General features: G+C 42.3%; 2 protein-coding genes across 2 annotated transcripts; one reads left to right on the top strand and one right to left on the bottom strand.

Annotated features, from left to right (window-relative positions):
* Positions 1–1139: 1139 nt before the first annotated feature.
* mta3 (metastasis associated 1 family, member 3) lies at positions 1140–21981 on the bottom strand. Its single transcript, XM_041066844.1, is given in 21 exon segments — positions 1140–1311; positions 5821–5939; positions 6029–6060; positions 6743–6904; positions 7070–7162; positions 9038–9260; positions 10328–10485; positions 11125–11243; positions 11426–11484; positions 11893–11967; positions 13090–13278; positions 13378–13477; positions 13974–14076; positions 14524–14641; positions 14956–15019; positions 15196–15320; positions 17436–17513; positions 17515–17597; positions 18429–18522; positions 19675–19742; positions 21727–21981. Coding segments are annotated over 21 exon segments (2262 nt in total). The 5' UTR covers positions 21755–21981.
* A 513-nt stretch (positions 21982–22494) lies between these two features.
* On the top strand, positions 22495–27221 carry kcng3 (potassium voltage-gated channel, subfamily G, member 3). Its single transcript, XM_041066842.1, has 2 exons — positions 22495–23336; positions 24979–27221. The coding sequence occupies exons 1-2, from the start codon at positions 22711–22713 to the stop codon at positions 25622–25624; spliced, it is 1272 nt and encodes a 423-aa protein (XP_040922776.1). The 5' UTR covers positions 22495–22710; the 3' UTR covers positions 25625–27221.
* Positions 27222–27842: the final 621 nt, after the last annotated feature.

Raw genomic sequence — 27842 nt, 5'->3', positions numbered from 1 at the left:
GGTCACTGTTAAGAACAAATGCAATGAAGAAAATGAATGCAAACCGCAAACAGCTGCTGGAAAAGTTGCTCTTATTTATGCCTCAAAATATTGCTGGTACATCACAGCCTTGAGTAAAATATGACAGATCCATGCCCTTTTCTGCTGCAAAGGAAGTGCTTCAGTACCCAAGTTAGGGCTAGGTAGGTACAGTCGCCCATAGAAATAGGATGAGTAGATTTACAGTGCTGTAATGAGATATACAATATATTATACACTGGTTCATGAGGGAGGCTTAGCTCTATGCTCTATTTCTTTGCCTTGTTTTAGTTCCAAACCTGTGGATTTGTCATGAATAAGTGACAGATTTTTGGGTTGAGCTATAGACGGTTTGTTAAATAATGTCTGCAGGTCGTCACTCCTCAACACCGACTCCAGCTTTTTGATTTAGACTTCAAGGTTGAGCGTGAAAAACTGCAGGTAGAACACAATTTAAAGCAGCTGTTTCTTAAGCGGCTGCTGGTTCAGTCACAGTATAGTGCATTTTCTTTTTTAATGTCAACGCTGGACATTTGCCTCCATTGTTAAAAGACCCTCAGTGCCCACAAATGAAAACCCACCCCCTCCCTCCCCTTCCCTCCCCTGTCCCATCCCATCCAAATCCCCATGCCCCCAGCCCCCCCCCCCCCCCCCCCCCCCCCACCCTAAATGACATTATATAAACTGATAAAACTTCACAACAATTCACCATCAACACAAAAATCACACAAAGCTCCGTCTTTATGTCCATCCATTTAAACTAAGAACAGCACACGTCAGCATCCCCCTCATTCTCTCACGTGTTGTTCACACACACACACACAACACACACACACACACTGTCGGACACACACTCACATGCACCCAGACACATTCCAAGGGGATTAAAGACAGGCAGCACTTGCAGTCAGGTCAGGTGTATGTCTCTATTGCATCCCGGCTCATCACATCCCTCTGTTGCCAAACAGTTAGACAGCTTGTTTAAGTGTTGTCAAGGATTATAAAGATAATTTCAGGACTAAAAGCAAAGAAGGGTTTGAGGATTTAATGAGAGAAAAGGAGGTGAGATTTTGTTAGTGTGTATGCAGGTGGGGTGTGGAGGTCAGAAGGTCTGCGCCCGGTCAGTCGTGGATGACGATGGGGCCTCTCATCCTCAAGCTGGGGTGAGGGTGGGGAGGGGCCAGGACAAGCCCTTGCGGAGGGCCCTGGGAGACCCTGCGTAGAGTGATCTGCTCGCAGGGCTGCCGGCAGGCGTGCCTCAGCTGGGAGCGGGACAGCATCCGCCTGGCCCTCCTAGGGGGCATGGAGACGAGATAGGACATAAGTGGAGAAGAAAAATTTCAGAAAAACGTAGTGTATTGAAGTACAGTTTTAGGGAAATAAAATAATAATATTTTTTATAGTTATAATATTGGTTATGGTAACAAATGAAGATCCATGAGTTGATAAACTCAGTTTCTTGATGATAGTTACATAGGAAGATTGATGCCACTCTCACACATGAAGGTACCACCTGCAGCCAGTTAACTTAGCTTAGCATAAATACTAGAAAAAAGATGAAACAGCTGGCCTGCCTCTGTCCAAAGGTAATAAAACTGGCCTACCAGGACCTCTAAGGGATACGTTCTTATACAACACACACAAGAGAGGTTTGATGATTTAAAACACATCACATTGTTCATAAATCATGTTTTGAATGTGGCTTTTGAGTGCCTGATATTTAAATCATACAGCTCAAAATATGGCAGAGGCCAAAAATTCATGATTGCATTGCAGTGGTTAAGCCTGCGGATAATGGTCGTCTGAATGCATTATTTATACATGGCTGACCACAGGCTTGATGCTTCTAGTAGCTACTTCTCATTACCGGCAATTTGGCTGCAGCAGGCTGCAGTAAAAAAAAAAAAGAAAGAAACATGGCAACACATAGAAACAACGATGAAACTCGCCTTGGGCTGTGGGCTTTAGGGGACAGCTTATCTATCATCTACATTATAGGCCTACCAGCGGTTTGACAAAAATGAATGCTGCTGAACTACTGGCAGTTCACCACTTCATTTCGTGGCTGTAAAAACTGTGTCACTGCACAACATTTGATTCTGTTTTAAGCCATATCTCCTGAGAACAGTGTTTGTTTTCTTAGTTCAGCACAGCTACTGTAACAAGCCACGGCTTTACGTGAGGTGTAAAGTGGAAAGCCTCACCACCAGTAACTGACGCATTTGAGACACAAGATGGAGAAACTAATAAAGAGAGAAGACTGTGTACTTCAAATGATTCGATGCAAGTAGAAAAGTTCAGTTTAAGGACACCAAACTGAGGTTCCAGGTCTCTGAGAAAGTAATTAGAAACCACTTTTTCATTTCAGGAGGATTCACTAAAGCAGAGTGCAGCATGTATTGAGCACCAGGAATAAAATTACTAAGACACATCTCTGTTATGAAGTATGAGAGAGGAGCATCTCTGCAGGATTTTCAGGCTTATGAAGGAGCTCAGCGGTAATTTCCAGACTGCAGTGGGGCTTTGTTGATCTGTGAGGAAGACCCTTTTAGCAGCCACAGCCCTAAACCCAAGAACGTGGAGACAAATGCAAGATACATAACCACAGTGTATGTGTGATTATTCATTGTTCGCTTTGGGCAATCAAGAAAAACACTTTCAGATTTAATGCACAGCATAGCCCTCTACATGTGCTCTCATTTTCTTCCTCTTTCCCTGCTCTCTCAGCTGCACCCAGGATGCTTTTTCTCGTACTGGAAACAGGAAAACATCAGTTTCCTTCAGATCCCTGCTGTTGATAAAATGAGGGCTAGAGCGCTCGTGGAGACATTATGTGCACTTCCAGACATAATGAAAGCACCTGAAAGTGCGTGCAACCACCATGCTTCTACACACACTCCTTTTGGATACAATACCAAGTCCTCCGTACTGTACTTGTACTTATCCACACGCATGACACACGTCACTTGGAGTCAGAGCGGTACATATACTAGAGAGGAACAGAACAGATTTAGCTCTGGTGGCACATTATCTAAAGCTCTGCTGTTTGTCTGTTCAGCTGGCCTTTGGGAGGAGGAAAGTAAACATGTAAATCCACTCTCAAACACATCAAGCTGTCTCATTTATTTTTCTGTTTTTGCTTTCTCTCATTCTGTTTTCCATTTCTGATGCTTTGTCCTGTTATTTCTCTGTCCAAACACAACTTCTCTGTGTCTCAGATTTGGCACAGTCATGGAAGAATTATTCAGATCCCTCACTTAAAAAGTAAAAGTGCCAATACTACAATGTAAAATTATTCCATTACAAGTTAAAGTCCTGCATTAAAAATCCTACTTAAAAGGATCATAGAATTATACTTTAAGTATTAAAAATATAAGTAGTTCTGCAGAAAACTTTAGATTATTAGATAATACAGATGCATTAATGCATACACATTAATTTATGGTTGTAACTATTTTACATCTAGTTGGGTAGTTTAGTCTGTGTGGTGTCGTGAGATAACTTGTGTGGCAGGAAATTTGAAAAAACAGTAAGTTCTGACTTTCAAATCTGTATTAATTTTCAGACCAGTCTTTGGTTTTTGAGAAATTTAGGATAATTTCACTCTTTTGAACTTCAAAGAGCTATTAAAAGTATTTAACTGACGATTCACACATTTAAAATGTTAATCTCAGGCTGTTTTACAAAGTGAAAAACTGAAAAGTAAAACCACAGAATGGACCATATAATGGAAAAACTCAAGTAAAATACTAATGTAGTATAAATGTACATCACTTTGGTCCAGACCGAAATATATCAACAGCTACTGTATTAATGGCAACAAAATGTGACAGATATTAATGATCCCCGGAGGTTGAATCTCACTTTGGATGGATCGCCATAAACATTTGTTTCCCAGAGAATGAATTGTCATGTTCTTATTATCTTATTTAATGGTTTAAATTGCTTTCATGCACCATGTAACCTATGATGAGAAAAGTGTTAATTTGCCATCTCTCTGTTTCTGTCTCTATTTTTCTCTTGCCTTCATTAATAAGTGGGTGAGGTCTCCCACTCCTTCAGAAAGAAAGAGGAGCATTATGAAATGGAGAAGAGGGAGAAAACAAAATTTCCGATCACCTCTGGTTACCAGCAGCCTTTCAGAGCACATCTATTAATGTCTTTTATTTAGAAAAGCAAGCAATTGTCTCTACCGGGAGATTGAATGGCAGTATAATATAACAGAAAGGGTACAGTACTCAGAATGATATTATCTCTCTCACACACAAACAAACACACAGCCATGTTGTCTTGGTGGTAAGTGAGTGATCCATATGAGTGCAGCCATGGTTAATGTGGTAATGATATTTCCACTCAGGGCCCAGCGGTGCCTGGCTCCTCGCTGGCCCATCTGCACCAGTTATCTGCTCTAATTTTAGCCCCGGCGGTCCGAGGGCGGCTGTGAGGTCCGGGTGCCATGGCTCATTTAGACACAGGCTTAATGGAAGAACATCTTTCTCTCTCACATTCAGACATGCAAAGTTTGACTCATTATGTGCATGACAGCGTGTGTGACTGTGTGTGTGTGTGAAAATAAAGAGCAGCTGATTTTCTGTGTCTATAACATAAAAGTGTTTTTTTTTTTCAACACTAAATTCAATCAGTGTTTGCAACAAAACATGTACTGATGGTCAGTGTTTGCAGTGAATATGAGTGATCTGCTGTTTGGGGTTCTTGAGAGATTAGGAGAAGTAGACTTTTGAAAGGCCTTAAAAAAAAGCAAACTATTTGCTTATTTCCATTTTGTCACAGATACAGAACTTTAAAATGGAGAAGATATCGCTTTGGCAGACATCTGCCACAGCAATACAGGTCCAGACCAATCTGTGTGTGAATGTATATGTATACAGGTTGTGGAACGTGCAAAGGCTGTGAAAACAAATCTTCCCTCCCGGTGTTCTTTGCAGATATCCTCCAGGAAAAAAAAAAAAGGTTGGAGTGTTTCCGTTTTATTTCAAAAAGGTCTGCATGAAATACTGTTTCAAAGCCAAGGCATTTAAATTCTGCTGGAAAGATACTGAACCCACCACATTTTTTTGGGCTGAGAAGCTGTCACATTTGAGTCTAAAAAATATTGAACATCATCCTAAAAAAAAATTATGATTTTTTAACTGTAGGAGGTAAAACATTCTTAATTCCAAACAAACAGCAAACATGACCTCACTGTTCTCAGTGGCAGCTCAGCTCAGTTACTTCTCGGATAAAATTTTCCCTCTAATCATAAATATCTGTCAACAGTGATGCCTTTACAGCGTTTCTCAGCTGTATGAACAGCTGGCAGGTCATGTTGTGATGAAAATAAACACTAATTCAAATCAATTTGAATTGATTTGATATTTTTAAAATGATGCACTGATGTTTTTCACACCCTTAGATGGTGCAAAATGAGAACAAGACTCTGCAGGCTCCCCAAGCTGCCACTCTGTTTCAGCTCAGTGGGTCTGTGTGAATTTAAGCACACGTGTGTTGTGTTGTGTTGTGTTGTGTTGTGTTGTGTTGTGTTGTGTTGTGTTGTGTTGTGTTGTGTTGTGTCTGTTTGTGTGTGCGCACTACACAGCTGTGTGAAGTCACCAAAGGACAAAAATAACCCAGTGTCCCTTTTAGTCACAGATCAGTTCCTGTTATCTGCTGTCGCTCGGCTCTCAGCATCACTTGCTTTCCCTTCACGCACACACACATACACATACACATACACATACACATACACATACACATACACACAGTCAGCCAATCAGAGGTCAGAAAGGGGTCACCTTTGCTTACCTGGTCTCCCGGGTGACGAGGAAGAAGCTGTCATCGGGGGCATCGATCCAGTTCGGGCGTCTCTTGCGGATCATTACTCCACCTCGGGTGCTTCCACTGCTGTTGTTGCGGCCGTTGTGCTGCAAAAAGACAATTAAGTGTTATTTAATTACAATAATCAGTGATACAGTGATACAGGATTCATTAAAAAAGAGTAAAAGACACGTACCAGGAGGGGTCCACCTGTTGTACCTGGGTTCTCTGCAAAAACAAAGCCACAGCAGTGAGAGAAAGATGCAAAGTATGCATGAGGGAATCTGTCAGTTGTGAATAGTATTGATTAGTTTATTACTTTTCCTAGTTACAAGTGGTGCAACAAATGACTGTGTTTCAATTTCAGTAAAAATAGTGAAGTTACCAATAAAAAACAAAGTGTCAGACTGAAGTTGAATCATCCAAATTATCCAAATGACCCCCATCTGCTGATTCGTTTTCATTAGAATTAGTTGTCATTCTCTCCAACGAGCTAGTTTAGATAAGAAATGGCAGAAAAGGTTATCAACTCCGGGTGAATCTCCACTAATTTGATTTTATCAAGCAAAATGATGACAAGAACATTAGATATCAACACTGTTTGGTCCCCAAGGTTCATTCACATCATGAGTAACTTAGTTAAAATCAAGAGGGGATGCATTTTCCAATTCCTTTTTTTTTTTTTTTTGGCGGTTTGCTTGTTTATTTTGAGGGCGGGGTGGGTGGTGTGGTGGAGGTTTAACAGAACAAGTAATGACTTTTGCTTCTGGGCAGGATTAAGTTAAGCAATAACAGTCTTATTGAAAAACAAGTTATAATTACTTTTGTGGAATTAGTTCAGCTGTTTTTTTTTTTTTTTTTTTGTTGTTGTCATTTTTGTTAAACAAAATGTGTGTCTGTGTGTGTCTACCTGAGCGCCTGTCCGGCTCGGCCCTGCTGTGGTGATGGTAGCTACGTTTCCCCAGCATGCCATGGGGGCCATGTGGGAGAGAAGAGAGGAGGCGTCGAGGGGGAGGCGTCTGCAGGCCCGGGGTGCGGTGGGAGCGAGGGGCGTGGGCTGCCGGACGAGACTCTGGAAGAGACACCACACAGCAGCTGCATCAACTGGCTCCTGTGAATCACCTGAATATTTTCTACTCATATTTTATTGATTTGACAGTTATTCAGTACAAAGGAGTAAAATCAGACTGGTTATGGTCAAATTCGCTGTTTAAGCTGATCATGCGCATTGATTTACCTAGAAACTGCAGGACACTGGTCAGAGTGCTCCTCTGGGCGGCTCTGGTTTTGGGTAGGCGAGTCCCCTGACCTTCTGACACCCTTAACATGTCTAAACCAAACACACACACACACATACACATTTTACAAACCAGCGCAGTGTTTCTCAGATTGCATTAACACCTTCTACTCTGTACTGACCAAGAATACTAAATACTGTTTAACATTTAAGCAGAATCATACAATAAAAACCAAGTCAGCGTGTTAATTTAATTCTGTGCATAAAATCAGTTGATAGAAGGACAAGCAGTTTATGGTTGGAACAAGGATGTCTTACATAGATGAGAATGACCTCTTCTCATGTTTAAAATGAATGAGGAGCAACATCACAGGAGGCAGGAGCCAATACACATGAGCAAATCACTCAGAGGTATTAATATGGTGACTTGCTTCTAGAGACGGCACGACCACTGAACAATTGTCTCACGCACATGCACATGTAGTTATTAATACATGCTTACATGCACACACAAACAAAAAATAAAAAACATACTGTAAACACACATACATCAAAATATGAAGGCGTTATGAGAGCAGGCACTGAAGGTCACTGAGTCCATGCTGGGGAGGGGAGGCGTGCCGCTGTGGTTCCTCTGAGTGTGGTGGAGTTGATGGACAGATAACATGGACACATGAAGCACAAGGACTCGGAAGAGATGCTTTCAGGTGTGACTTTATTGGAGGTCTACTCTCACATTCACACAGTGATGAAAGAAAAGAGCAAAAAGAGGTAGAAGATGAGATGAGAATATTGCAACAGTTGTTAGGAAACGAAGGACAGGGTGGCAAAGTGGAGGGAGGAGGATGGCTCTGAATGGCAAATCCTGGCCGCAGGATTTACAAGACAGATGAGGCAACAGGATGGACTCTTATGAATATTGCATGATTTGAACACAGGAGAATAGCTGAGTGGATGGTATGGCAAGAAACCATGGTCCAGGGGATGACCTCTTATGGGCTGGGCCTGATCTACAGCGGGGAGGATGCAGCCAGCGGCAGAAAGTCAAGAGCAGCTAGTTATTCTTTGTACCAGACAAACAAGTCTTTAACCTCCCTTCTTTCAAGTTTCATCAGTCCAAAGCTCATTATCAATCCATTCATTTTGTCTAATACACTCACAAAAACACACGATTAAGCACGAGCATGAGCAAAAAAAAAAAAAAAAAAAAAGGAATAAAAATGTTCCTTAAAAAAATGGTGATGGCAAACACAGTGAAGCTGAGGTTCAGTATTTACAATAAACATTTGTGGCTGAGACAACTCGTTCAGCCATGACAGCACAGAGTAGGCACGCCTTTGCCAGGGGCGCCGTGCAAAATAGAGCCTCTCTTAGTAAAATACATTCTCTCTACATCTAACGTCAGCAAATAAACGGCTCAGACTAGAATATGACTTCTATTGGATCCTATTACAGTCTACTTTGTTAACGACAGGAGTAAAATCAGTCATTGCGCGTGTGTTTTCAGAGCGGGTGTTCTTGCAGAATAGCCCTGTTTAACCGATAAATCTTTGTGTGTAATTCCAACATTGGCTTTCAGTTCACAGTGACTAAGAACCATGACAGATAAAAGAATAAAAACAAAATAAAATAAAAATAAAAAACACGAATGAAAAGATGATCAAAACTCATAATCATGAGGACAGGCAGTCTTTATTGGAAACAGGGGGTGGGAGAATACAAAAACCAAAATAATAATAATAACAATAATAATAAAAACAGAAAGAGAAACAGACAAGGGGGGGCAGGGGGAGGGAAAAGATGGGGTTTGATGGTGGGGCAGTCGGGGTGAGAAGAGGTGGTGAGGGTGTGTGTGTGCGTGTGTGTGTTGGTGTTTTTGCATGTCTGCATATGTTATGCTCTGTCTGCAGGTGTGTGTGTGTATGTGTCCATGTGGCAGAAGTTAGGAGGAATTTAAAGAGCTCTTACACTCTGCCTTTATGGCCCCACAGTTAATGGGGACAAAGGGCCGGCGTGCGGCACGGCGCAGCCTGATGATGTCACGGCACATGTGCCGGGCCAGCTTGGTGAGGCGGGTGGCCTGCAGCAGGAAAGCCTGCTTGGTCTTCATGGAGGACTTGGGGCTGCCGCTGTTTCGCATCGGCACCATGTGGTTGGACTGGCGAGGGGCGTGACCTCGTGAACGAGACTCCTGACGAGGAAGGAGGGAGACGCAGAGAGAAGGCCACTGAATACAGATCTACAGAGGGCAGCTGATTCAAAAGCATTTCAGACGCTTTGAAAACTGAAATGCTTTTAAAAAGGCCCTGAAAACATATATTCCTAATCAGCTTCTTACTATAACTATACAGTATATGTATGTGTGTGTGTGTATAAACTCTATTTGTCCATAAAAACACAGACAAATAAAAATATAGACAAAGTTTTTATATATATGTTTATATTTTATATACTGTCAAATAAAAGCAGCCCAGAAATAAATCTCACCTCCACAAAGCTTAATTGAAGGTTGAAAGAAATTTAGCTTTAGGCCTTGATTCAACTTTATGGTCATTTTGGAGGTTGTAGTGCTATTTAACTGTATTACGTGGCTCCGTTTATGTCAATGAGGGTAACTGCAGCTTCCAAAACTGGTCATAAAGTCGAATCAACATGTCTCTTAAACAGCTACAGCAAAAACAGAAGCTTATAATCTTTCTGAAGGTGGGATTTATCACAGGGCTATTAAATAAGATAAACTGCCATGTATGTGTGTATATTGGAGAATGGCAGGAAACGCACTGGTGTAATTAATAACATTAGTAAAGCGCTGCTCTCCATTTGTATTAGCCCACTCCAGGACTCCGGTATTGTGCATTAGGGCTCACTGGGATGGTTTTAAAAGTGGCACTTGAATTAAACAAAGCAATCATTTATGTTATTAGTCACAACTGTGCCTTTCCTGTCAAAATGTGTGCTGTGAAAATGGCTGTTCAGCCCAGAAACAGGGCGGGAGCCTGGGTCTCTGTATTGTGTCACCTGCAAATCAATCTCTAACAAAGAAAATCTGAGCTCGTCTTCTATTCTTTTATAATTACATTCAAATTTCTACAGTCACAGGGTGCCCGTACTGTCCTGTGTGGCTTCTTGAATGTCGTTTATAAAGACATAAATTCATTTTTAATTCAACTGTGGATGTATAGGAAAAAAAAACATATGAGCATGCAGACACCCTGATTCTGACACACATTTGCCCTCCACGTCACTGACTGAGCTTACATTGCTCGCCGGGCTCGGGGAGGTCCTCTCCTCGGGGCCTTCTGCTCTGCTCGGCATCTTCAGGCCGCCGTACTTCTTCCAGTACATCCAGCAGGACACGCACAGACGGCACTGCATGTTTGGAGGTCCCCATGAGTACCACTGGGCCGACTGCATGGCTGTTAATGCACGAAACGCATTAATGCTTGTTAAGTGCTTCGCAGGAGAACACTGGTCTCAAGACACTCAGCACAACAATCCATTTTTCACTGTCTCTAGACTCCCCCTAAATTATTTTATCAATATCCATGCACAAGGAGCCGTCAGAGCGGATGCTTTTTATTGACTGATGAGGTTAGTACCTACACTGACTTAACAAAGTGAAGAAACTGCCTGCACAGATAATTGAGTGGGTAGAATAAAAGTTATTGTTTGAATTTATTCCCGATTCCAGTTATTTGCATTTTATTTGACCAAGAAACTAAACCACAATGTGCTGAAGGCAAAAATCAGTGACCGACTGTCATCGAGAGTCCTTTGTCATAAATCCTGAGATATTTCATGATTCACATCCACTCTGCTCCAAGACTGAATGACTGATTCAGCTTCTACAAATACAAACATAACAGTTTCTGTTGCTGCTTTAAAATGAAAGATTTTTTTCATTGTAAGGCTTTTATTGTGAAGCAGCGTTATTTTCCTGAAGCCACAGACTATGCTACCATGGACTCTGAGCTGCATCTGTTTCTCTTTTATTTCTAAACTACCCACGCTCGCTGGCCTTGCGATTTAATTTCACACGCACAAACAAAACTCACTATAGCAGCTCTCGCAGGCTCTGCCTCCGCCTGCTGCATGGTAGGCCCCGGGGCCCGCTCCATTCACTGTCGCCATCTTGCCATTGGTCATTGAGATCTGGTTGGGGTTGGGTTTGTTACTGTCAGAGAAGAAGAAAAGATTTAAGAAACACACCAACTCAGCTGCAACTTCTCCCCCCCTGCAGTGCTCTGAATTTAAACAAATTAATTATTACATATACATATCATATTGCAGGCACGGGTACAGCCATGACGCCAGCGTCTACCTCTGAATATTAAAAAGTGAAATGAAGTTACTTACTATGTGGGGATATAAACCTGCTTCAGTTTGCTCTCTGCCTCTGCTGCTTTCAGTCTCTTCTGCTCAGAGAAAAACAGAAAAACAACCAACAGAGTGATTCATTAATAACAAAAACATTTCTGTCACTACCACCTAGCTGTATATAACAATAACTCCTAGTACATTATTAATCAACTGACGTCACCTGGACTCAGATACATGGCAGAAAACTGATGGAACATTTACCCAATTAAAAAAATACTGAGTTCATTTAAGCTTCTTCTTAAATCGACACTTGTCCTTTATGAGGCAACGAGCCAACGAGCTAATGCTAAATTCAAGATTTTTTAATGCCTTACAAGGACTTTTGCTGTAAGAGATTTTTAAGACTTTTCAAAAACTGTCAGACTGTCCACGTCAGAGGAGAAAGACAGTTAATGAAGGAAATACTTAATTTCACTGCTTTGAAAACACTGGATTAGTCTCACCTGTTGCACATATCTGTCTGTGGTCTTCCACATGTAGTAGTACTCTATGATACTGGTCAGAGACTTCCATGGCAGCTTCACAAGAGGAAAGAATGAAGAAGTGTGAGGTTGGGGGTGGAGGGGGACAGACAGAGAGTAAATTAATGATATTAATATCTCATGTTCTTGCCATCTGGGTGCGAAAGCCTCCATGTATATTCATGAGTGAGAGGCATCGTGACCACAGAGGCTGAAAGCTACCAGCTTTGCTTGGTTCTGAGCCTCAGACGAAAACACACACACACACAGTGATTCACACATTTAATAAGTATTCATGAGCACCTGGTGCCACCGCATACACCCATATCCTGCCTTTATTGTACAGTATAGGTAGATGGTGAGACGGGAAAGTTCAAGAGAATCAAATAGCCTTGAAAGGTGGTTTCTAAAATTGGTAATTTCGTCCTTTACAGATGAGCGAATGCGGTCAGCTTGAATTCAGGCCAATTACAAAGGATTTTCCATTGTGACAAGTTTCCACTGTGGGGGGGAAGGAAGAACCAAAAGTCTGCAGAGACTTCTCAAACCACTCCCGCAGCATAATCAAACACCTCCACTGCCAAACAGCATGCTAAGTACGCTGCAAAAAGTCACGTATTTCACCAAGACACATCCGAACACACGGCAACTGTTTGCTGCTTTCACGGTACTTTGGTCGATTGGCTCAAATTCAGGACGAACAGCACACCACATAAGAGGTTTTTCCCACTGGCATACATGAGCATATGAATGGACAGTGGTGAAGTGGATTATGCTGGAGGAGTGCACAGAACATGAAATCTGTTCACTTTTTCAAAACTACCAACAGAGCCTCTAGAGTCCAGATTGATTTTGGCTCATTTTTTGCCAACTTCCTAAACATTCATTTTTGTCTATGTTTAGCATCTATGAAATAAATTATTAATTTTCTTCCCCCGTTCTTCTTCTCTCATCTTTTCATGAAGACAAACAAAGAATATTCTTATTCCAACAGTAACTTTTGGAGTCCAGGGGCTGTCTGAGCCACATTTAGCTTGCTTTGCATCCTGATAATTTGTAAGAAGACCTTGGCATCTCAGAGGCTGTTTGCTGTGGCAGAAGACTGACACCCCCACAAATTCCAGCTGAAAAAACTTCAGAAAAGACAGAATGTGAGCACAGTTATAAAAACACACTTACAAAGTCTTGTCGGATGTCGTTGAAGTCTTTTCCGTATTTCTCTAGTGCCTCTTCGAACATGGCGGCTTCTGAGGCGCTCCACTCCTCCATCTCATCCCTGCAGAGCACTGGGCCACCCGCTGGGACCAGTACACTCAGCGCACTGGACAGGTCGTAATTATGACGATGCAGTGTGTCCATCGCATGGAACTGCAACCGAGGGACACGGGAAGGGAGTTATAATCTGTCATTTAAGACCCGATAGGGTGCTGCAGGTTGAGAGTGCCTTTGTGTGTGTGTCCAGCTCACCAGTGTGATATCTCGAGAGGCTGCGGCCGCACTCATGTGTAAGCTTGGCTGTCTGACTGAGCTGCTGCAGTCCAACGCCCGAGCAAAAGTACCCACCGCCCTGAACAATGATGCATACGAAAAAATCTCAGTAATTTTTGTGTACCAGAACATTACTCTATAATTATACACCTGAGTCACTGGGGCTCATTGTTTTCTTTTAACTACAACATTTAAACACAATCTCTGTATTATTAATTTCTATTGCTATTTTCGTCTATTTTAAGTGAAATAAACACTGATGCATGTACATACTGTCTGATAAATAAAAGTGAAACTATTGAGCCCAACTTACAGTATGAGCCATTCCTCAAACAACAAGAGTGTGCAATTATTTTTGCAGCCATACTTTGCATTATCATACACAAACAGAGCAAAATAATGGAGTTGAATGCAATATCCTTCACAGCAGGAAAAGTCATAAAGTGTCAATATCGAGAATTGTTCCATCTCAGCGGTGAGAATTTAAGTAGTTGCAGCTGCACACTGGAGGAAATCTAACGTGCTACTGTCTGACACTTTCTGTTTCTGGTCGTCAGAGGTGAATGGTGATTTACCGTGCCACCACTAGGAATTGGTCTATCTGTTTGTTAGTGAGTGGACACTCTGGATCCCACAGCTTCTCTTCTAGCTTCGACTGGTCCCTGTCGTCTGCCTCACCTGCAGGACAGAGGCCACAGACAGTGAAATCAGTGAAAATCGGTTTATAATCCCTGGTTATTTGCTACAAGTTCAGTTCATGAGTATAAACCCCATGAAAATGCCTGGAATTTGCCCACTCACTGCTGAAAAAAATCACACATTTCATGATTGTACCAGACCGAATATGTTGTTTTGAATATGAAGTAGCTGATGAGGATGTTCTTTTACCAGATCCAAGCTTAATCTGTCACAAAATGGTATTTAATCCATGATCAGAACAAAGCATACACATTCTTAAACCCAAAACACCAGCTACCTCTCCCTGCCATTACCCTTTGAGATGAAACACGCACTAAAGATGTGGATAATGAGGCTAAAGATGAAAAACAAGCTTTGACACAGATGCATATAACAAAACCTAATACTGAGCGAGTCAGCTCATGTGCAGTTCTGACTAAGACTGACCCTCTTGTAGCATTTCAGGTACGTCTGCCTGAAAGCGCGGTCCCACTCTGATCTCTCCTTTGTCGGCCAGCAGGGTCTTCTGTGTCGGGTCATACACCAGCGAGTAGAAGAAGGTATCCTGGAGGAAACAACGCGTCCATTACCAAAAAGAGAAAAGAATTAGCACCTACATTTAAAGGTGCAGTGTTTTTACACTTGCTTTTTTTCCCCCAACTCATCAACCGATAAATCAAGAAAATAATTGTGTGATCAACCAACACTGAAAGTAACAGTTAGTTGCAGCACCGGACCGTTGCCTCAGTTTTAGACATCTGACATTTGAAAAAAAAGCGTACAAAGTTTGACTAGGCCTGCCACCTGCCATGCAGTCTGCAGTAAACAAACAAACATCAGCAGGAAATGACATTTCAAGTTCTCTTTTCTCTGGCTCACCTCTTTGTCAAGGTATGAAAGAACGGCTTCAGTCTCATTCAATAATGCGACACTGCACTTCCCCCTAAAAGCGAAAGAGAGTGGGGGACATGCATCATGTCAAGCACAGACACAGGAAGTGAGCACTGTTTGATAAGACGTGTTCGTGGCTGGATGAGTGACTGCCCATGAGCACTGCCTCTAGATGATGAGCTGTACGATCCAGTGTGTATGTGCGTTGAGTGATTCTGTGCGCAGTACCTGATGTGTGTCGCAGGTAGACTCTCATACTGCCGGGAGAGGAAGAGCTCTCTGTGGCGAAGCTGGTGTTTCTGTTTTTCTGTGAGCTCTGTCTCTGTCGGGTTCTCCTTCTCCTCTTCCAACTCCTCTGCAAACGCACACGCAGAAGAAAATCACTTCAAATAACATATTAAAAGAGAAACTGCTGTTATTAAATAGTCGTGTCACAGAGGGCACCGTGAAGAAAAATGACAGAGAAGTGATGAGGGCTTACTCGTGACAGATTAATTACTGACCAACAGAAGAAATTCATCCATTTATTTCTCAGATTTCATACAAGGTCCTTCACTGATACTTCCTAACTGTGCTTCCTTCCTATATAAAACAATAGGCTTTTAAAAAGTCTCCCGAGGACATGGCAATCACAAGATACCGCTGCCATCTATTAAAAGACAGCCAACCTATTATGCTCAGGACTATTACTAGAAATGTAATTTTCAGAACATAGTGCTCATACATAAACACTGGATTAGATGGTTTACTGCAGCGGAGTCAGCACATTATGCAGGCAGAAGATAAACATTTTAAATCACTGTTACACAGTGCAGCCATATACCTAGATAAATAATGATTGCCTGCTATTGCCAATTTGTCTATTTGTATTGCAGTTGTTTTCATTGGGTAGATACTGGCACTGGCACAGCTTCGTATTCCAGTCACAAAAATCCTAAAGACGTATGAAGACAAAAGTTTTTATGGCCGTTCCAAATGCGCCGTCAAAGAGAAAGGCAAGACACGATGAGTTGTGCAGATAGGGACAACTTTGCAGGCGCTTGGACAGTCGCGTTTGTGCACACAGAAGAAACGGAAGTAAAAAGAGAGACTGAGAGAGAACTTCAAACCTTGCTTACAGTACGCTCTAACTTCTGCACCCACGGCCTATTGTAGCATGAAGTGGGAGTTTTCAGACACAAAGCTCCTAATTCCAACATTGAGTGAAGGGGGTCCCACTTCTATTGCTGTTTTTCCTTTAATCCAACAGGTACCAGTGTGGTCTGCTCTCCCTTGATACATCAGAGCTGTAATTGCTGTGCAAAGACAAAACTAATGCAAACTGCTTTGCTTTTTTTTTTTTTCTTGCTGCTGCTACTTCATATTGAAAGCTTTCCACTGGCAAACCACTAGAAGCCAACTACAGGAAGTCTATCTCTTATTTGCCACTGAGGTTAGCGAATGGTGACTAATTCATGAGTATCTGCAGCAAGATACTGACATATTTCAGGCTGTATCCATTCACATATCGCTGTCGTGGGAAAGGTAAACGAGGAAGAAGTCACAGGCTCTGCCCAAATTTTTCAAATCTACTTTTTGGATTCTTTGAGTTACACAAATATATTTCTATTCACCTCTAATGTGTTAGGTAGGCAGCAGTGATCTCTGTTGCAGAAAAAAAAACTATCTGCATGGTTTGATACTGTTGAGGTTATTTGGCTAAATGTGTTTTTTGAGATTTGGGTGAACTAACCTGTTCACTCTCCTGTGGAGCTAATTTTTGGCCCACAGCTGTTTTTTTGTTTTTTTTTTTTAATCTTGGGCTGCAATAATTAATCAGCATGAGACAAAACACATGCAAATTTTGCTGACATAGCTCCAGAGTAACTCCACCAAGAGGAGCGGCACTCGCTCCTGAATTTTTTGCCCTAATTTAGAAATAAATATTCACAGCAACACTCTTATATTTTCTCATCTCAACCAAGGTCTGTAGTTTGTTAAAGCGTGCAGACATTTCAGTCTTGACTCCTATAAACTCTGCACATTGTTTTGTTTCTGTAAATCAAAAATCACTGGCTGTCCTCGTGTTTTTCCCCTGAACTAATCTGAGCCATAAATTGTGGTGTTAAATTTTATTGTTGTTTCTGTCTCTTCTGCTGACCAGCTGGTAGACGACTGATTCCAAATAGTTTGTTGAATTGGCACCGCACAGCGATCAATGCATATGTCCCTGCATACTGTATGGTTTACATTTTTGTGCCCAAGGTCGCTTTATGTTTACAGAGTCTAGTCAAATCAGCAAAACAGGTTTTACACAGAACCATATTTATACCGCACAATTTATTCCTGTCTTTCCTGTCAGTGCTGAGTCTTAGTCACAAGAACCATTCTTCACTGTGTCTCCTGTTGCTGACTCCTCACCTCAAACGTTCTACTCATGAAGATTGTGAGATTGGTTTGGTACAGGGGAGTTTTTTTTTTCTCTTTACTTTCAGAAAGTCACCAATAATTTGTTTTATTGTCACCAAACGGCCAAGTGAAGCATCACTGGAAACAGGTAGAAGGCTTTCCACACAGAACAGGTGGTGTTGTAATAAGAGCCCCTTCCTCTCCTTCCATCTTCATACAGCCACACTCGCACTCCAATTCCCCTCCCTCCCAGTGATAAATTCAAAAATTACTGTGATATATAAATATGAACAGCAGCATATTTTCAAGTCACACCAGAGCGCCTATGTATGAATCATTGCACCATCTCCAAAAATGCTGTGACTAAATGGGTTGCACTCTGGAGCTGTGGTCGGCACGAAGGGGTTAAAAAAAAAAAAATCCTATTGATAGTAAATCTTACATTGTGCAAAGAATATGCTAAATGGAAACACTGCTGGAAATGTCTGCCTCACTGATATGAAGCAGACCGCCCATAATGGCATTTGCTCTCTTTATGGATGACTGAAAAATACAACCAGGGCTGAAGAGCATTCAGTTTGAGAGTGTGCTGAAATGTCCATTAATCAGTTAATCTACTGAGTCTCCCTTCTCAAATATACAAATATGCGTTTTTTTCATACAATTGTAAATATTGCATTTCATTTTGTTTCATAATCGATTCATCTGCAGATTATTTTGTCTCAGTTCAAGTACTCAATTCATTGTGTGGTCCATTACAATTTCTTTTTTTTATTAAAACACCAAAGATGGTGATATGGGATAGTTTGTTTTGTCCAAACAACACTTCAAGAATAAAACTACAATTGCCAATTAAGAGTGGAACAATATCAAATATCAAACCTACAGTTAATTTTTTCTTGAAAAATGACTACAAAGGAAATAGTTGAAAATTCATTTTCTGTTATTTGACTTATAAGTAACTCTCACTTTATCATTTAGGCTTTAAGTTGGAGTTTACACTGGACTGCCTGAATGGGGCTGTAACTTTCACATGTAGAACCTAAACAGAGTCTGAATGTGTGATGACTCACTTGCATGTTTGTCTGCGAGCTGGATGAGGCTGTGGGAGATGTCTCTCCTTCTGTAGAAACAAACCACCTTGGCCTCCACATTCCCACTGGCCGTCTGAAACAGAGAGAGAAGAGAGATCCAGGCTGACTGAAAGAGGTGGCAACACCTCCCTGCACAAACCTCTAATTTCCCAAGAGATCTGGCTCCTTTGTGTGCCCATCAAGCACTGCTGCTATGACAGGCTGACCAGGGCAGCAAAAGCACTTATGATCAGATGATTGATTGGTTGTCTCGCAGTATAATTAGGCCGACAGGCTTAAATACTCAGTCGGTATTAAATGCTGTGACTGATGGAGAGCGAATGGATGTGGGGGTACGACGTTTGAGAACACTGCTTCCAACTTCTTCTGCTTTAGGAAGCCCGTATCAAGAGCAGATAGATTTTATGACGGTGTTCATCTTGAGAATATGTGGGTGGGGGCGGGGGGGGGGCAGGAACAATGTAAACAATTACAATGCAATACATACAAGTGAACATTATCAGCTTCACACAGGCAGTATCTGTTGCACTGATGCAGCAGGAAGTTCCTGTTCTTTCATCCACCACCTTTATACCTTTTGATAATTACAATGTCTCCCATCTTTACATTATAACACACAACTTCAATATGTTTTTTTTCAGGCCAATGCTGACTTGAGCTGACATTTTCCCCACCCACACAACCTGCTTATGGAATGCATTTTTCTGAGTAACAAATGCAAATGCATCTCAGGACACGCCCTTTGAAGATGGCTGTGTGATATTTAAACAATGTATGTCAGTTTTGGTTTGTTCTTTACCAACAAGTTTAACTTCTATTTAAAAAAAAGTTAAAAACAGGCAACAAACATCGGCAGAGGAATTTATCTGACCAAGTTGCTTTTCAAAGCCAGTATCAGCAGATACTCAGTCTGGCAATAAAACATTTTGCATCATTAGTCAAAGGCTATCTGAGCTCATAACAATAATCTCCCTCGCCTACACACAACACACTCCTACAGGTGTGTCCTGCAATACAAACAGCATTTAGGAGACTGGGAAACTCCTGTCTCTTTTAATCATATTACAAACACTTTCGGTCCCAAAATGCACACACACACACACAAACACAAGCACCACTGCAAGGAGAGGGGGTGGACACAGGAACAGAGAGGAATCCTTGTTATTCACCCTCAGGCATAAAGAAGCATAAACACACAAAAAATGACACACAAACATTTCTGCACCTTGTTGAGTTCTTCTATCCGGCGGATCAGGTAAGGGTTACTGGAGGAGTTCTCAAAGAATACATAATCTGCAAGAACAAAAAGAAGAAAAAAAAGAAACACAATGATTACTTCACTGTATCAGATAACTGTAATGCTGAATAATTCTGTAGGCCCACGTGAAAATAATATATGTAAACGCCAAAGCAGAAACATCTATATCTGTGTAAATGTGTAGGATATCATGCCTATCAGCTGTTGTTACATCTGAAAAAAAGACCATATTCCAAGTTAAACAGGTCAAAGCAGAGGCAAAAATATGTGCTGCAGCGTTTCCACAGCCTGTGAGACAGTTGCCGTAATGCCATGTTTTTTACAAGTTAAATAAATTAAGGACAGAGACACAGCAAAGTCATAACAGTTGATTTTCCACTGCTCTTCAACAAAATCTGTGTAAACATGACTTCACCTAGTGTGAGGACCAGGGCAGAATACAGGGTAACTCTGGAAAACTTCAGTCCATGGCTACTGCTGCCTTCAAATGTTGCCTGAAATGTTGTAATGACTGTGTTCCAGACACATAAACAATCCAGTGACGCGGTAAATATATCAGAGCTGTCAAAGCGTGACTAATTACAGCCCTGACAGGTATATTCTTCTCTTTCATTTGCCTTGCACATGCCAGCGTAGAAGGTAAGAAGAACTTGAGTTGAAACAAATCTTCATTTAATTGAGTGACTCAATTAATAATCAATAAATTATTTCAGTCATTTTTAAAGCAGACATAGCAAAACAACAAACATGTCACTGATTCCAGCCTTTCAAATGAAAGGATTTCCTGATTTCTTAGCATATTTCATCGTAAACTAAATATTTTGGGGTATTTCAACATTTGGTCAAACCAAAACATTTAAACATATCACTTTTGGCTCTGAGGAGTTGTGGTTTAACGATCTGACTAAACGCTCAAAGAAACCATGAGTTGCAGCCCTATATATGACTAGCAATATGTCTTAAGAGGCAACTTTTTTTTTTAATTATGTTTCATCATAGATTTGTTATTATTTCTGAGAAAAAACAATCTTCAATCCACCAAGAAGTTTAAGGAGCTGGAGTTTACAGAGAGCACTTGAAGGCAGCAGGAGCACTGCACTAGAGGTGAGCATATGGATAGCAAAACAGATGTACTGAAACAAAACTGATGGGCCAGTGATAAAAGTGTTGCCAATAATATCACCTGGGCAAAGATGCTTATTGTTTGTGTGCCATGTCAAGTATCAATGCCATTTAAGTTTATTCACAGTATTAACGCAAATCTAAAGCTCCAGTATGTGTGAATACTAGGTGTAAGGTTTAAACCTCCCGATGAAACGACGCCATGAATCGAGACAATAATTTGATGCTGAATTCCAGTAGACTGCTAACGAGCTAGCTAGCCACTGAAGCCAATTTGCTAATTAACTGCACTTGTGCTAAATGCAGACGGACAGTACAGCAATATCGGGCGTCTGTTGTTCCCAAGACTGTTAGATGCATTTCTAAAAAAGTGTAAGACGAGCGCTTGAGCCGCAATAATGGTAATCAGTGAAGCCATTGCTGATGCTAACGTTAGCTAAATAAGGACTCGTACTAATGGCTGCATGCCAGAAGAGGCAAATACAAAGGCAGCCTCAGAGTGTCCGGGGTAGCATTTTAACAACCTTTTAAACACATGCCTGGTCGAGAAGTCCCACCGCGTGTCCGTTTCCACTATTCCCGGTCTAAATAACAGAAAACCAGATCGCAACAAAGCTGCCGACCACTGAAAAAATGTTTACATTGTGAGCTAGCCATTTAGCAAGCTGGCGGCTAGCTGCTGTGGCCACGACAGACGCGAGGCCTGACCCATTTTGGATCCCAAATATTTAGAAATTCTCACCTTCCGGCTCCAATTTAACGCTTCTCTGTTACTGTAACACAGCCGTACCTCACTATTAAATGCAAACGAGCTGAAATAACGCCACATAAGCCACGGGGGGATTCAAATCTGGAAGGGTTTCTGTTTGATAAAAAGATCCACATTGACATACATACCTCCGACCCGGTACATGTTGGCCGCCATTTCTACCCTCCCGGAGTGTTAACGTAAACCATAAACTAAGAGAAATAGAATAAATTAATAATAAAAAAAATTAAAAATAAAACTCTGTTTCTTAAAAGGTAAAAGGTGCGATAAATTATGATCGTCGAGACTCCGGATGTGCACCCGGTTGGGAGAATTTTGGCAATTCAACCCCCCCTCCCCTGTCCTGATACGATTCACAGTACCTTTTACAATACAGTGAACTCACGGCAGCTAAAAGAAGTCGGATCACCCAGAAAAACCACTGACTGCTGACGTTGGGACGGGGGGGCGCGCACGCGCAGACACACACACGCGCGCAAACCAATTTGTTATCCAAATGCAACCATAAGTGTATTACACATTTTGCAAGTGACCATTCTAACATCAGATTACACTTTTAAATACAATTCCTGCATATAACCAGGCAACTTATTAATTTAGGAATAGTAAAAAAAAAAAAAAACACTGGAAGAAGACATTCACTGCTCATTACAACTTCTCATAATCATAAAATTATTTTATTATCATATGAATATAATAAGAACTACACACAGGAGTATTATTTTCTATAAAAGGAAACGGCACCCTTCGTAGAGAAAGGTACGCTCCACAGTTTCCTCGCACGAGTCTTTCTCTTGCCGTGCGTGCGTCCGTGCGTGCGTACGCGCGCATGTGACATCACTGATGGGATTGGCTCGCCCTGACTGGGGTGGAGAGTCTCCTCCACAGGCTGCAGAGGGAGAAGGAGAGGAGAGTGTGAGGGGACAGAGGGAATAGTTTCCATCAGCCACGGAGCTCAGCACAGGGCCACCTCCACTCCAGAACGAACCACGCCCCGGGGGACAGGGGAGACTGTGAGACCCCCCCTGCCCCTCCCCAAGAGTCCAAACTCCTGTTATGGAAGGGGGAATGGGCCGTCAAGAGGAGTTTTAGTTAGGTTACAGACTGACGAGATGAAGTTTGGGAAGAGTATCTGCGTGCTCAACGTAGGGGGAACCCGGTACGCCTTCACCCGTGAGGTGATCAGGGATTTCCCTCTCCGGCGCGTCAGTCGTCTGCATGCCTGCGCAACCGAGAAAGAGGTCCTTGAACTGTGTGACGACTACGACCGGGACCGGAATGAGTTTTTCTTCGACCGCCACGCTCAGGCTTTCGTGTTCATCATGCTGTACGTGCGCTCCGGTAAACTCCGCTTTGTACCCGGGGTGTGTGAGCTCTCCTTCTACACAGAGATGCTCTACTGGGGGCTGGAGAGCGCGCACTTGGACTCCTGCTGCCAGAAACGCCTGGATGACAGGATGTCCGAGATCGGACTGGACACTCTGTCCGAGGGGGACATCAGAGTTTCGGGGGATGACTCCCAGAGCCCGGGCGAGTCGGTGCAACGGGTTGCTCTCACTGGCCGCGCTAGATGGCTTGAGAAGATGCGCAAGACATTCGAAGAGCCCAACTCTTCGCTTGCGGCGCAGCTTTTGGCTTCAGTGTCCGTGATCTTTGTGATCGTTTCTATGATAATGCTGTGTGCTAGCACCCTGCCGGACTGGGATACAGCCAAGAGAAATACTGTGGAGGAGCACAGGTAGGCGATAGTCAAGGGTCAGTTAAGTTTAGAGGCATAGAAGTGGCCCTTTCATGAGGATGCTGCTTGATGATCAGGCGCAATGTGTGCGAATATAAGTGAGACTGTGCTCTAAAGTAAGGTGCGTAAAAGTGAGCTCACATGAGCTCAGCAGGATAAATCATGTCAAAGATGCGTTCCTGCCACGATAAACACTCTATAAATAAATAAACACACTGATAACCCCTTGAGAATCTCATGCCAGCGCCTGCATGCATTAAGGCAGCGGCCAAACTCATTGCGCACCATTCATTTATACCCTTTTTCACATCCCAGCCACTTTAAAAAAAAAAAAAAAAAAAACAATAAGTTCGTCAAAAAAAAAGAGCAGTTAATTTGAAGCTGTATATTTAAATCGTTATTGAAAATTAGGTTAATGCGGGAAATTCGTCCTTGGCCCTTGTGTTTAGTGAATTGACGCCCCTTAAGTCAATACAGCATAATGACAAGTTTCAGGCAGCACATTAAACATTGGGATCATCACATGTCAGACAAGTTCCCAAGGAAGCCAATCAATAACCAATCCATATTATCTACAGAAAGTGTAGCGTTAATTATTACACAGGAAGCCAGAAAGCCCTTCTTTCCTCTGTCTACCTCCAGAGTCCCCCCATCCACCCCTTTCCTTTCCCCCTCCCTTTCACAATTACTTTGAATATTTTTATTGGCTTGGTTAGTTTACATTGCACAGTACACAGGAAGGACAAACATTATCAGACAGATGCCAGACTCATAATATTCCAGTGGGTAATGAATTGAAATTCGAGGGTGTACTGAGGGATTATATATTAGGATAAGCAAACAAAAATGAATTAAGCCACTTACAGGAATCACATTCTATCTAATTCAGATTTTGGACAGTTCTTTTTCCTTTATTTTCACTTCCATTTCCTGGGCTCGAGGTGAAAAAGTGCACTTCTGTTTCCACATTATTTTTGCCACAGCATGTGGTCTCTGGGGAGCCTGAGGCAGCCTCTCTCTATATAAGGCTAGGTTATGTTCACTCTGGCTGGACATAGTTTTGAGTTTTGGATCGGTTACAGTGGTTAGGTAATCAACTAAAAGTGTAGTTTATACTCGGGGTCAAAAGGATTCCAATTTCGTTTCATGCCAGTAGATGATGCAGGTCTCTCAGTTGCTCTATAATTTGGTTTGGTGTAATTGTGCTGATGTAGTTATCCTTGGGCTCTGTGGTGTTTGCTTGGCCTGACTGCTTCTATGTCAAATACGAGCACCACCTCACTCTAATTCACTTTGATTGCCTTTGCTGTGCTAATCAATGGGGTAATCATGTGCTTGCTTGTATCACACTCTGTCTTTGAAGGTATTCAATCCCTCCCTCTGTACAGTTTCCCGGCAATTTTCTTGTCCTCCGTCCTTACTGTGTATTTGTCCTCTTGTCTTTGTTTACGTCGTCATCCCAGAAGTGCATCACATTATTTCCCTATTTCCTATGATTTGTACCACCCCTGTTTTGCTTCCTTCTTGCTCATATTTACTGATTGTCAAAGAGTATCTCATGTCATCTATATCTCTCTGTAGCTGCCATTTCCTGTTTACTGTCTGTCCCAGTCATTTTCCTCCTCTGCTCTCTCCTCTGTAGGATAGTGGAGGCAGTGTGTATTGGCTGGTTTACAGCAGAGTGCATAGTGCGCTTTCTGGTAGCCAGAGACAAGTGGGACTTCCTTCGCCGGCCGCTGAACATCATCGATGTGATTGCCATCACCCCCTACTATGTCACCATGGCGATGGCCCGGGCAGGGATGCCGGGTGCCGGGCTCGGGGTTGCTGGAGTGATACTGCGGGTGCTGAGGATGATGCGAGTGTTCTGGCTCATGAAGCTGGCCAGACACTTCCTGGGCCTGCAGACACTGGGGCTGACGCTCAGGCGCTGCTACCGAGAGATGGTCATGCTGTTGGTGTTTGTCTGTGTCGCTATGGCAATATACAGCGCTCTGGCCCAGCTACTGGAGCATGGCTTGGACTTGGGCACGCAGAACCACGATTACGCCAGCATCCCAGCCGCCGCCTGGTGGGTCATCATCTCCATGACGACAGTGGGGTACGGGGATGTGTACCCTGTGACAGTTGGAGGACGGGTGCTTGGGGGAATGTGTGTAGTGAGTGGCATTGTGCTCCTGGCACTGCCCATCACATTCATCTACCACAGTTTTGTACAGTGCTACCACGAACTCAAACTCCGCTCTGCCAGATATGCACGCAGCTTGTCAGCAGAGATACTGCAATAAACATTTATACCAATAATCTATGGCCCTGCCTACATCAGAAAGAAACTCAACAAACCAGTGAACCTGCTGATCCCCTTGTGAAATAATCATCAACTCTGTGCCCTGCCCTGTTTCCTGCCTGAGCCACACCTGATTTTATTTGGCTAGTTCCTGCTTGTTGGGTTGATGATCTCTACTCATCGTCTACAACCAGCATGCTCTGCACCTGTCTCCTTAACAACACCATTTGAACAGAAGAATAGGAAATACACAAATAATTATTTATTAAACACACACAGGCACAGTCAATCCAGTTCTGACAGTGGCTGCTGTTTACACTGTATTCCCATGGTTACGTCATTGGCAGAGAAGGCTGCTTTAGAGTGCTGTGTATGTGTTTGTTTGTCTGGCCATCAGCCTTTCACTTTGTCTAAGCTTTGCACCCAGATGGTACAAGTTACACAAGATTGATGTGTGACCTAGATGCATTCTGTTGAACCTGGGAAATATCGCAAAGGAGTGAACAAGAGAGTGCAAAGTGGGGTTGGAGAAGGGGTCTGCAGAGGGCTTAGTGTGTATAGTGGCCTGAGCCAGGGATAATGAAATATGGAGACAGGTCAGCAAGGAGTACAAGGTGGCAGACAAATACAGGGGTGACAGATATGACAGGGCAGATGGATGTGAAATGGAGGATAAAAGATTATGAGACAAAAATGACAGAAATGACAGAATGTGGAGCAAGCCTGAGCACAAAGCATGAATAGCTGGAGTGTGTAGCGCTTCTCCATTGTGAGTGAATGTAAGGCATTTTGTATTTCTGTGTCTCCAAGGCAACCTCATCCTCCAGCATGTCAATCATAATGGTGGTTGATTTGTGTGCACACAAATAGCCCACATCCATGCACCCCTCTTGGCTGGCGTGCAGCATTTTAGTCCTGCGATTATTGGGAATAGCACATCAAAAAGAAAGAAAAAAGAAAAAGCAAGAGTGAAAAAAATGAACAGTAGAGGCTGTCACAGATGATGATTCTGACATTCGTGATTCAGACATGTTTGCACTGTCCATGGTTTGCCAAGATGATATGATTTGTTGAAGAGACACATGATCCAAACAAACAAGTCAACACCTCTCCCACACAACAGTCTTTCTCTGCATCTCCTCTCCTCTTCCTCCTGTTGCCATCAACCATCCTCTTTTTACACATGCACACACACACACACACACCCACGAAATCCTACTCTTCTGTTGCAGAGGAAATTAAACAATTAATGAGTCCGGGTCTATTCATTATCTGTCTGTTCTTAAATTTACAGTCTGCATTTGTTATTTAATCAAAAACTTTGCAACCTTGTTTGACTTTAGAATGTATTGTACATCTCTCAATATCCTTGTTGTGTTATGAATGTGCTTTTAAGTAGTATTACAGTCACAAAAATGAAATATGATCAATATTTTATTATCAGGTTTGCAAGACGCAAGACATAATTTTCAACTCATGTGCTGTAGCTTATAGCCCAGTGAATTTTGGCCAGGCCTGATTGAAACCATCAATCAAAACTTCTTCATCCGTAGACTATGGACTTGTAATTAATGTGATTAATGTACGAAGTTTTATAATAAAACGACTGTGTAAAATGTCTGTGAATGTGTAATCGCTTATTACAGATAAAACTGTAAAATTAAAATGGTAGAAGTAGTACCAGACTCCATCAGCTGTTTTCACGGTGCTGTAATATTGATTGGGCTTTCACATCATTCAATCCTGACCTAAACTAACCCTCTTCATTAACCAAACTAATTAACTGCACAGTAGATGTGATAAACGCACAAGGCATTTTGGGCAGATGATCATTCACAAGTCTTGATGTGATGTCATACAATTCACACCTCTAGGATTCCTGTAGGCAATGGAACGTAACATTCAGCACGAGGACCACCTGAGCCCGATGGCAAGGGCACTCAGTGCACTCATCGGATTCACACTGGGGCGAGCATTATGCCACAGTCTAGTTCACAAAGCACTGCTACAAGGGCACATCGACTCAGAATCACAAACTGCTGCCACACAGGGTTCAAAGTTTTAAAGTATGTCACACATCTGTCTGAGCCCTGATAGGCTGTGTTTCTAAATAATGGATCAAGTTAGCTCTTTCAGTACAATATACATCTGAAGATGTATGAAAATACAGACATGGGTGGCAAAGAAAGGGTGAAGAAAAACATAAACATAAAGTGGAT

This window comes from Toxotes jaculatrix, chromosome 21 (assembly GCF_017976425.1).
Source record: "Toxotes jaculatrix isolate fToxJac2 chromosome 21, fToxJac2.pri, whole genome shotgun sequence".
Lineage (NCBI taxonomy): Eukaryota > Metazoa > Chordata > Actinopteri > Toxotidae > Toxotes > Toxotes jaculatrix.
Note: the sequence above shows the minus strand (reverse complement) of the source record. Positions and strands in the feature narration are given on the sequence as shown.

What these genes read in the sequence shown, in the direction of transcription:
- kcng3 (XM_041066842.1), top strand. Translation starts at nt 22,711, where the DNA reads ATGAAGTTTGGGAAGAGTATCTGCGTGCTCAACGTAGGGGGAACCCGG. An exon ending in AATACTGTGGAGGAGCACAG is followed by an intron (nt 23,337 to 24,978) that starts GTAGGCGATAGT and finishes TCTCCTCTGTAG; the next exon opens with GATAGTGGAGGCAGTGTGTA.